Raw genomic sequence first — 12,422 nt, 5'->3', positions numbered from 1 at the left:
GACTATGCCAAGTTCAAACACTATTTTGACAACAAACACGTGAGGAAGACTTCGAATCTACTTTACGGGAAAGCCCCAAAAATGGTGATTCCAGTTCGACGCCAGGCAGCAGGAGCAACGCAACCGCAAACGACCACTGACGTCACCATGCACGTGACATCGGAATCTCAAAGCGAGGTAGAAAGAGCCGAAGCCAAAGACAAGAGAGCCAAGGCTATAAAACGCAAGGCAGGCGAGAGATGCGTCACAACGAAGAAAATTCGTCGTACCGAGAACACTGCCTCCATCGTCCCTTCGAAGACCGCCAAAGCGCTCAAGTGCACTCCCGTGCGAGAAGAGGACATTTTCAGTTAAAAGAGAACCAAAAGCATGTCTCTCATAAACGACGGGGACTTTGAGGAACTGGTTCCAGAAGCGTTGAATTTGTTTTCACTTCCGCCTTATCAGAGTTCGGTGCAGAAGCATTATTTCGTTAACGTGAGGCCGTTGAGTCAAATCAACGACTCGAGCCCGCTGGAGTTTCACGTGTCCAATTCGGGAGCCGACTACATCGATCTGAAAAGGACCCGTCTGCACGTCAAGGTCAAGGTCACTCAAGCCGACGGCACCACGCCACTGGCGGAAGATGAAAACGTGGCTCCCATAAATTTGTTTATGTCGGCTTTATTTTCTCAAACGACTGTCTACCTACAGAATCAGCTGGTGTCTTCGACCAACAACCACTATGCCTACAAGAGCATGATGAAAGCTCTGCTCGGGTATGACGCAGAAGCCAAAAGCACGCAGTTGACCTCACAGCTGTTCTACAAGGACTACGCTGTGGCCTATGCGGACTTGGAAAGCAGTGACGTCACGGGATCAGTCAACAATGGAATGATGACACGTGCCTCTTTTATCGCCAAAAGCAAGGAACTGACCATGTCAGGTCCCATCTTTGAAGACATCTTCGAAATGAACCGTCACCTGATCAACGAAGTGGACATGACTGTGAAAATGTATAGATCAGAACCCAAATTCTGTCTGATCACCAGCGTGACCGGCCACGAATTCAAAGTGCATCTCCTGGATGCTTATCTGCAGGTCTGCAAAGTCAAAGTCAACCCCGCTCTGATCTTGGCTCACAACTCCCTTTTCGAAAAGTCTAACGCCCTCTACCCATACACGAAGAGCGAGGTCAAGGTCACCAGCATCCCGACATCGCAGCTGAGTCATTCCATCGACAACGTCTCCAACCCCGTGGCGAGCCGTTATATCGTTGGCTTGGTCGAATCGGCCTCTCTGAATGGTTCATACGATCGCAACCCATACAATTTTTTATCCTCGATGGTGAAAAAGATTACCCTCTACGTCGATGGTGCCAGTGTGCCAGGTCAGCCGACCGAAGCGGACGATGTCGCCACTTATGTCAGCATGCTCGATGGTATGGGTTTGTGGGCGGAAGGCAAGGGCAACGGCATCAGCAGAAGTGAGTTTCTCCTGGGAAGTGCCCTCTACGTCTTTGACCTGGACAAGATTTGTGCCGATTCGGAATACCTCAATTTGGTGAAGTCTGGAGACGTGAGGCTGGAACTGGAGTTCAAATCAGCCCTCACTAAACCACTGAGCTGCATTGTCATGACTCAGAGAAACTCTCTGATTGAGATTGATAAAGCGCGGAACGTGTTTGTCAAGTAGAACGTCAGATGAAGGCTTCAGAGCTTTGGTGTGCTGTCCAGTGTGATTCCAGCTTACAGAGACATGTGTTGGGCGTGTACGCCAAAAATACCCTACCACTCTCCATCCCTGACAACATGCTTGCCCAAGGTGTGGGTCTTATCGTCAATACCGAGATAAGACAAAGCAAAGGTCGTCATTGGATCGCCATGGTCAACAAAGGGAAGAGAGCAGAACTTTTTGACAGTCTCGGAGAACCAGTGGATGTGGACTTTGACCGTTATTTAAAAACGCATGTCAGTTCTTACGTACGTAACAGTCAGCAGTTGCAATCCATAGAGTCAGACAACTGCGGTTTGTATTGTTTGTATTACCTGCTGCGCAAATTCAAAGATCATTTAAGTTTGAACCAGATTGTCCATCCATTTCATCCTCACGACTTGCTGTGGAATGATGCTTTTGTATCGAGAACCATGTGTCGATATTTCAGATATTGCACTCATTGTATATCATCTGCTATCTGTTCTTGAACTCGTGTGTACATATTCTTTGTATAGTAACATATTATTGTATATTTTGTAGCTTGATATTTTTTTGTTCTCTGTAGAATGTAAATAAAAAAAAATGTAGATTACTTTTAATGGCTTTTTTTGTCTATAAATCATCATGTTGATGACTGTTAGCGTCAGTGACCAAAGTGAATGCGTGAGAGTCAACAGCAACAACAGCAGCAACTCATCATGGAAGAGACCAAATGCCTATTGCCTTTCAAAACGCCAACCACGATCGCTGTCATCGGGGGCACGTCATCGGGGAAGACTAGATGGGTTTCAAGGCTATTGCTCGAGGCTGCGAACATGTTCGATCCATCACCCAACTTGATCATTTACTGTTATGCCGTGTGGCAGGAGTTGTTCAACGACATGGAGAAAAGCATACCAAATATACGATTTCAAAATGCGCTACCCACGGAAGACGAACTGAAATCCTATTCCTCAGAGTCCGACAAAAAGTGCTTGCTCATACTCGACGATTACATGCAGGAGGTGTGCAAGAATCCGTTGTTTTTACACCTCTACACAACACTGTCCCACCATCTTGGGATTTCAGTCATCAACATACAACAGTCAGCCTATCCCAAAGGAGAATTCAACCGAACCATGTCGTTAAACACGCATCACTTTGTTCTGTTATCCAACCCACGTTCAGCGCACGAATACAAAATTTTAGCGTCGCAAATATTTCCAGGTCAGGCAAAATATTTCACGGAAGCCTTCCGAGACGCCGTAACTGGACAAAAATATGGGTATCTGGTTGTGGATGCTTCACCACAAGCCGACGAACGCTACGGACGATTGCGCACGGGCATATTCCCGGATGACATCTGCACAGTGTACTTACCTAAGTAGTCATAAAAAAAATAAATAAATCAGACCTCATTCTCCAAGTCAAATCATTTGTGCGCTGGCTGTGACATGAACAAGAAGGAATATTCTTGGATCTCAGTGGCTTACCCGCCTAGAGAAGCAGAAGTGACACTGCTTCAGTGTGACACCTGGTACGCGGAGAAGTCGGAGGCTATCAACAATCTTAAAAGTGTCATCAAAACTCGTGGTATCGACATCCCGGATCGTTGGGGAAGTGCTGTCCACTTTGTGACTGTTCGTGAAAGAATTCAATTGTGACAGTATCATTGATATCAATATAGGTATATCTAACCAAACAAACAATATGGCCGATCTGCTGGAGAAACAAAAGACATTTCTACATTCACTGGAGCAAGTAAACACAAAACAAAGGAAGGCGCTGCTCACCCATCTCTCAAGCGAACAATTCAAAGCCATTATCACCTTGATCTACAACATTCTGAGAGGAAACATTACACTCTCTGACGATCATAAAACCCAACTGCGAAGACACAAGAAGCTCATTCGGACACTAGGGAGCAAGACGGTAGGAGGTGCTGAAAAACGTCAACTCCTAATCGATCATCACTACGTACTACGGACTTGCATAAGGTCCCTGTTTCAGCACTATTCGCTCGCCTCGAGAGACAAGCTTGACCATGACCAAGCCCATGGTCCTCTTGACGAGGGACACCTACCAGAGACTGTTGTCAGAACGGGAAGAACAAGAGACTCCATCGGAGAAGACTCCAGTGACACCGACACCAATGATACCTATGACGACGACGACAGCAGTGACACCAGCATCTCTGACAGTGACTGAGCGGTCAGAGGAGGATCCTCAATCGATGACAGCAGAAGGGGGGAACAATGCCGAGAATCTTCAAAAATTAGGCATCAACAGTGACATTCTGTTACACGTGTCCGATCGACTTCTAAAGAACATTTCGTCAGCAAAAACGATGGGGAAGTTGATGGCTCTCTGGCTCTTTCTCAAGAATAAAATTGAGTCAAATGACCTGCGTGTGAACGATAATTTGGAAATGATGTCGACAGATGGAAAATGGTTAAAAGGTTCAAACCTTGTGAAACTTATTCGTTTTGCTATTAGTAGTGTTATGTGCTTCTCTATCCTGACAATTCTCTATGGAGATCTATCATAGCACGACTTGCTTATGTAAATGAGGGTAAATTTACAACTTACTTATGTAAATGGGGAATATTCATGTAAATGAGACTCTTGATGTCATATACATATGTCCAATGTCGGGGACCTAGTTATTATTATTATTATTATTATTATTATTATTATATTATTATTATGTAGTGCTACATTCACCAACTTACTCATGTAAATGGGGAATATTCATGTAAATGAGACTGTAGTGCTACATTCACCGACCTACTCATGTAAATGGGGAATATTCATGTAAATGAGACTTTGACGACATATACATATGTCCAAATTCAGGGACCTAGTTATTATTACGTAGGGCTTTTGGCATACCCCGACTTACTTATGTAAACGAGGTCAAATATTCATGTAAATGAACAAAAACACTTTTGAATTCATACTTAAACATCCACATACGGACATCGACCTACTTATGTAAAAATGAGGGCGAATAAACGAGGTCAAATATTCACATGAATGATCCATAACACTCTCGATGTCGTACTTATCCGCCCAAACATGGTCCCGACCTACTCATTTGAAAACAACACCACAAAATATTCATGCAAATTGAGAGTAACATCTTGGCGTTATATCTATACTCAAACCACGGTTTCGGGAACCAACTTACTTTAGGTAAATAAATTGACGCCAAATACTCACGTAAAACCAAGGGCAAAACTTTATTGACATCACAACATCACATGGAGGTCAGTGTTAATTGACCAGTGGGAAGTGCTCGGTGCTAACATAAGAGTTTACCCGCACGATGTATAAAGTTTATCACACATCCTATTACCGCTGATGACGTTTAATTGAGGTTCTGGATAACACCAACACTCGGTGTGTATTATCCGCGTGATTTAGCAAGGTCGTTATGTCATCATTGTTAATGGATGGTATTAACACAGAGTTCGCGTGGTTGTGTGACGAGGTTATTATTCCACCAGGGGAGTTGGTGTTCATCAAATCCTGATCACCACTCACGAGGGGATGCGTTCCCCAGGCGAGAATTAATATGCGCTGTATTAAATGAGCCCTTCGAGAGAAGGGCTGTTGTAGGTGGTGTCTTTATTGATTATTGTTTTGTTGGGCATAGTCATTTTCACGTAATGATTGTTGAGTTGTGGAAAAGGTAACCTCTTCATTGTTGTATCGTTTATGGAGATTTCTGTGATATTCGGAATCTGTTCTTTCGTAACATCTAAAGGAACAGTGACTGCATTGATAAATCGTTTTCACAGCACTCGAACTATCGATTTTGCGACACTGCACCCCGCGAAATTCCAGCAATTGTTCGAGAACCACGAACCACGGTTTTGATAACTCATCATCATCGGACGAGTCTCCCGTCATATTCATAGTAGAATCAGCCTCACATGCTTTGGGTTTCTTGCTCGGTGTTGACATCCTCACACCGTGGATGAGTATTCGCTTATGGTGTTTGTGCTGTACAAGTCGTTCAACTTGTATACTCCCCAAGAACAAGAAGCGGCCAAGCGGAGTTGATGCGAGTCGTAAACAACACAGTTTCTACATCCGAACGTTTATTCAGCCACTGATGTTTGACCCCAACCGACTCGACAAGTGTGAATTATTGGTTATATTATTATATCGCTCGATGTAAATTCCACACGAATGCATCGAAACCGAAGTGAACCTTAGCCGTAAATACAATACTATTCCCACACTCGCATCTTCGTTTCATCGCGGGTGTTGATACCAACCCCTTTGACGATGTGAATTAGGCGTAAACGATTGTTTATTCACAAAACCGCTTGCAGGAGGTCGAATCTCATTCACCTTAAGTAGGAACGTATATGAATATACAGTAAAGCTGTGGTGCTGACGCGAGTGTTAATGTTATCAAGATATCTCTCGGTATGATGACCTAGTGTCCTAACCATCACAAGGCTCAACCGCAAGGCGTATGGCGAACATTAAAGAACAACAAATATACATCGGAAATAACATATCACTCCTCACCGCACACCGTTTCAACAATAATAAGAATGTGATAAGCGACCTGTCAACCAATGAACTCCAAGATTCACCCGTAATGAGATCACCCCGGGTCTAATGACCAATCAACGGGTGATAATGACGTAACTAATCAAACCCAGGTCACCCCACGACCCCGTGGGTTTATCAGGTGCGGAGCGTGACGAGTTAGACACTGACCACTTAGACGCCCACCTATGGAGTCATTACGAGTTGTTATTGCTGTTGTTTTGGTTTTGAGCCTGATGCTCATAGCCTCACCCCAACCAAACATACCCAACCGATGCGTGGTCCGCCACAGGATTTTAATGGAGTGTCTTGGCACCGGTTCTCGGAACCTGGTTGGTGGCTACCACCCCAGGGTTGTGCGTGTGACGGGTCGGGGATGGAATTCCCCGTTTAGGATTGACGGCCGAGCCTACCCCGGGTTGCGATATGTGGAGCTGACAGATTCCCGAGTTACATGCCAAGAGATCGCAAGACCACCAACCATCACGGTTAATATCCTGCAGAGAGCTGTGTGTCAGTCGGTAAGTGTTTTCACCCCAGTGTTTTTTAATTGATTATTACGAACCCGATGTTCATGATTCAATTCATCGCGGTATCGGATACAGCGTATTAGATAATATTTAATTTATTCGCAGAAGACGGACCACACCACATCCACGACCTCCACGATTTGGACCACATCAACTGTCTCGACCCCTGGACTCTTCCCGACCCCCATCGATCCTTCACCCGCTGAACCCTCGCCCGCCGCTGAACCCTCGTCTGCTAAACCATCTGGTTGGTAATTTGGTTATGTGATGATGCGTGGTGCTATCACCCAACTAGGTGAATTTGCGACTGTTGTACATTCGTATTAATTGTTTAGGTGAATTTGCGACTGTTGTACATCGGAATTAAATTGTTTAGGTGAATTTGCGACTGTTGTACATCGTATTATTTGTTTAACAGACTCACCCCGAAAACAAAAGACCAATAACGACTCCATCTCAACCATCGGCGACAGGGTTACAGCCACTACCGAAGCTATCATGGACGGTAAATATTAAGTTTATTGATTTGTGTGTTTATGCGCGCGCGCGCGTGCGTGCGTGCGTGCGTGCGTGCGTGCGTGTGTGCGTGTGTGTGTGTATATATGGTATATATGGTTTTATGTTTCCAGTTGTAAATTCCACCTCAACCGATGGTATTACCGCTATGTTCGTCACCGGTCTCATCGACACGTCTATCAACACCCCCCACGTCGTAGGAACGGTTACTTCTGCTTCTGTTGTATTTCTATCGTCGTCTACCTTTTCGTCTAACGCCGAGGGAAAGGTTAATTATAAAACGGTTGAGTCGTATAACGAATCAGGTACATACACCCCACGAACATTCCATAACATCGGAGGGCGGTGGGGTAGCCTAGTGGTTAAAGCGTTCGCTCGTCACGCCGAAGACCCGGGTTCGATTCCCCACATGGGTACAATGTGTGAAGCCCATTTTCTGGTGTCCCCCGCCGTGATATTGCTGGAATATTGCTAAAAGCGGCGTAAAACTTCACTCACTCACTCACTCACTCCATAACATCGGAGTAAATATGTATAATTTAATTATTGATGTGATCATGTTAGTGACTCTGTCGTTTGTGTTGTGTATAGTATTCATTGTCATTCGTCGCATGAAGAGTAAAATCGAGTATATCCATATGCGACAACAATTACCAACTGCGAGCGAACTACGATCTGGAATTGGTACATTTACTCACGAGCGGGATTCTTTATCTGATAATATGGAATGGGATGATACCGAGTTTAATGAGACTTACCATATGTACGAAGAAGTTCGTGGTAATGTTGAAATTACCCCGTTTTCGCATGATATGAATGTGTAACCTACAATAAAGTTATGTTTACAGACTCAAAATGGTGGTGGTCGCTTGTTGGTGTTTTATTAATCGCGGTCGTCATAACCACAGCTATATGCCATCAACGCAATTCATCCGTGAAGGTGTGTTGTTATGCGTGCATAATGAAACCTAGGTCGCATCATCCATTAACCTCAGAGACGGAATTGGGTGATATATCCAACAATACTACTACCGTTTAAAGGTAAGAATCGTGATTACCATCGTCGGTATACTGTTCACCTCACCCGTATATAATATATATATATATACATATAAACGAACTTATACCACATAATTGTCTTACAGGAATCGAGTCGTGGGTGCCGCCGGTTGTGAGTGTGCTGGGAGTTGGTTGGCTGATCATCGCATTGTTGTGCGCGTGGATGTGTCGGCGACATTGCACTTCGCGGTGTTGTCGCCGTTGTCGCAACATTGTTAATCGCCGTCACGACATTGAGATTGACATTTTCGAAGTGTCTACGGGGGGTTTTGGTCGCGACCTCGAGGCTCCAGCGGTAGTCGACCATCGGTAATTATCCCCACCGGCAGTTGTGTTTGTGATGTGTAATTGTGTTTTTTTTATACTCTTCAGTCCTGTGCGATTACGCGGAAGAAACAATTCTGTGGATTGTTATGGGGTTTGTTGTGTTTGTGAGGGACAGAATAGCCCGTGTTTTGATGGAGAGGCTCTTTCATCGGTACCACCAACATCGACACCATCAGCCTCATCAGCAACCGCAACAAACCCAACAACGACCTCAACCTCAACAACCCCAACAGAACCAACCTCAACAGCACCAACCTCAACAACCCCAACAGAACCAACCTCAACAGCGACCACAACCTCATCAACCTCAACAGCGACCACAACCCCACCACCAACCTCAACAGCGACCACAACCCCAGCACCAACCCCAGCGCCAACCTCAACAATGACCACAACCTCGTCAACCCCAGGAACCTCAACGATTGAGGCGTTCCACCCGTTGCAGAAGACCCCCCAATAGACTTACTTATTGATTTTGCGTAATCGTGCGGAGTCTTGTGTTTGTTAACGTATGTGTGTGTGTGTTTGTGTTTGTGTGTGTTTGTGTGTGTGTGTGTGTGTGTGTGTGTGTTTGTTTGTGTGTGTGTGTGTGTTCGTTCCTTGTAAACGTGAAGATGACGCTGTGTTAAACGTGTGTGAATAAACCATCGTTTGTGTATATCATTGTTTTGTTTTAATTCAGGTGTTAGTCAATACCGCTTCATTCGTCCTGCGAATCAACAGCTATCAGATGCGAGGTAAAAACAACATATTGCATGGTTATTGAATTCAAATAAGCTGGATGTGGTCCTCATTGTGGTGTTTTCCCTTCCCGCACAGTGTCAACAAACTATTCAATGTAATTCAAGTCTTTATATACATATATATACATACATATACATGTACACACACACACACACACACACACACACACACACACACACACACACACACACACACACACACACACACACACACGAGAGAGAGAGGAGGAGGATTATGTCAGGCGTCTCCCTCTTCGTTATCCGAATCGACCACCACTCGCCGAGGTCTATCCCTGCAACAGAATTTACAATAATGAGGGATTGCACACCTGGGTGTCACTCACATGTGACACATTTCGGAGACTATGTAGTTATTGGCTCAATATGATTGTACACTTAGACCAACGATGGAAATGTTACATAGAACGGAGAATCCAAACATGAGTCATATCATTTAACGCACCCCCACCCACTAATCACCGAGATCCAATTAACGAATTCTTTGTATAGGCTTTCTAGGTCAGTCTCGCGGGATATGTAAACAGAGTTCGAACCGTTTGAATCCTGAAATTTTTCCAGAAACGTGTAATAATTCTTCCGTAGTGTTTGTTGGTATGCTTCAAATGCGGATGAGTCGGTTTTCTCCTCTTCCCTGTTCCGAGCGTTTTTACGCTGTGTGCATAGAGATATCTCTGTGTCAATAAAAAATATATACTGACACTTCCACTGTTTCCAAGTTTCCGTCAGTTGTGATAACTGGCTCAGTAGATAGGCAGAGGAAAAACGTGACAAGTTCCCAATTTCACAGTTCGCATTGATGAAAATCTCACAAGAGTGTAGTCCTCTGTCCATTAAAACCGTGTTGTATTTACTCAGAGAAACCTCTGACATTTGTTTCACAAACGAGTCCATAATATGCAACTGAACAGCAACCGAGTTTGATTTTTGATTGGAGTAGAATTCCTGTAAAGGGTTCCAGAAACCACCAGATGAGTCCAGAAACGAGGTAAAATTGTCTATAGGTTCGTTTAAACAAAGCATGTCTTTGAGCTGGTCTTTAGTAGCGCGTTCTGTTAAGCATCGCAGGAGTGTAGATTTTCCACTCCCTATCAACCCCTCTATGGCGATAATCGACTTACCAAGATTCTCGGAAGCCATGTTTACCAAAGGGTTTGAGTGGTGGTTTGGATGGGGCGGTTCCTCATCCCGGGGATTTATGCAAGCGGGTGTATGATTCATTCAGACGCGACACAACCACTCACCACTCAAAAGGAACGAACCCAACATGGGGTGGGGTTGGTCAAACGAGCATTTACATTTCCAACACAATAAGCAATGGTGTTACCAATACTTCCCCGCTTCGTCTAAAGTACCTAATCCAACAACTCGAATATATAGAATTATACGATTTGTGAGTTTACATTATATAATATAGCTTTTTTGTTTGTTTTTTGGGTTTTTGGGGTACTTGCCTGTTTTCCCCCAGAATTATTTCCATCAATCTCCCTCCTCTGCCCAGAGATTGTAGCCGCGGCGGGCGCTCGTCATTCCAACGCTCGGGTATTGTGTAATCCACCCTGTTCTCCGGTGCAAGGGCCCGCGCTAACGCGCCTCTGCCTCGAGCTTGTGTGTGTGGTGTCGGTCGTTCTCCATACCACCGATCGGCAGTCATGTAGTCTTGGCTGTGGAATAATGGAACACACACGATGACAGAAACGCTGCACGCACCACACTACAATCAAACCCAAGATAATTAACGTGGACACACACGATGACAGAAAACGCTGCACGCACCACACTACAATTAAACCCAAGATAATTAACGTGGAACACACACGATGACAGAAACGCTGCACGCACCACACTACAATTAAACCCAAGATAATTAACGTGGACACACACGATGACAGAAACGCCGCACACTACAATCAAACCCAAGATAATTAACGCTCTTTCTCACCTTGCTGCCGGGACCCCTATGATGTCTCCATTTAGCCCCCCGTGGTTTCACCACGCAAACGGGGCGGACTTTTTGGGATGCGGGCTTGTTGATTGTTGAATCCATATCGAGGATTTTTAGAATGGAACTTTCTGTGGTTTTACTCCGAAGACCAATGTCTGTGTGTGTGTGTGTGTGTGTGTGTGTGTGTGTGAGAGAGAGAGAGAGAGATAGATAGAGAGAATGAATATGCTCATAAACATGACCGACCTCCCTAAACCACCCTCCTAAACAAAACACTCTCAAACTTGTAACAATCTCAACCCGGGATGGTTGACTTGCGATTGGAACTACAAAGAAATTAGCAGACTGTGAGGTGCGATGGACCTGACTACCTATCTCGCTCCTCCTTTGTAAATTTATCAACCATTTGACACTGATTGTGCGAAATACAAATTGCGTTGACCATCACCACAGAGTCCAACATTTATCTCTCTAGAAATTAATTAAGCGTTCACAGGGGATTGTTGCACACTATGTTGACGACCATCAAAACCAGAGAGATCCGAGTGCTCGCACATCAATTGCTTTGGACATTTAATAGAAAGAAAATATACGGCGTCGTGGTTTGTTACAGTCATATAGACGACAACACCCAAAGAAAGGAACGCCCTACTGCAATAAATCCCTCAAACGGAAAGGTCAGCGATGTCACAGTTACATCTATATATATAGGTGACACACACCCAATAAACACTGTTGAATAAAAACCGCTCTGTCATGGTTACACTTGTATATATCTGGGTGAGACAAAATACACCAATAAAAAACCCCGGGAATAAGATTGCGGTGTCATGGATACGCTTGTGTAATATCTCGGTGACACAAAACACACCAATAAAAACCCGACGAATAAGATTTGGGCGTCATGAGCACGCTTGTATAAATATCTCGGCGACGCAATCACAGCAATAAAAACCAGTGAATAAGATTTGGAGTGTTGTGGGTACACTTGTATAATATCTCGGTGACACAAACACAGCAATAAAAATCCACTGAATAAGA

General features: G+C 44.5%; 1 protein-coding gene across 1 annotated transcript; it reads left to right on the top strand.

The window, feature by feature from the left end:
* Positions 1-369: 369 nt before the first annotated feature.
* On the top strand, positions 370-1,674 carry LOC137259657 (uncharacterized protein F54H12.2-like). The gene has a single exon (XM_067797263.1). It carries the CDS (start codon positions 370-372, stop codon positions 1,672-1,674), a length of 1,305 nt encoding a protein of 434 aa, XP_067653364.1.
* The last annotated feature ends 10,748 nt before the right edge of the window (positions 1,675-12,422 follow it).

The sequence above is a fragment of the Haliotis asinina genome, chromosome 13 (assembly GCF_037392515.1).
Source record: "Haliotis asinina isolate JCU_RB_2024 chromosome 13, JCU_Hal_asi_v2, whole genome shotgun sequence".
NCBI lineage: Eukaryota > Metazoa > Mollusca > Gastropoda > Lepetellida > Haliotidae > Haliotis > Haliotis asinina.
The sequence above is the reverse complement of the archived record's forward strand: the minus strand, read 5'-3'. Positions and strand labels throughout refer to the sequence as shown.

Bases quoted from the DNA above. Each gene is read 5' to 3' on its own strand.
- LOC137259657 (XM_067797263.1), top strand. From the start codon at position 370: ATGTCTCTCATAAACGACGGGGACTTTGAGGAACTGGTTCCAGAAGCG.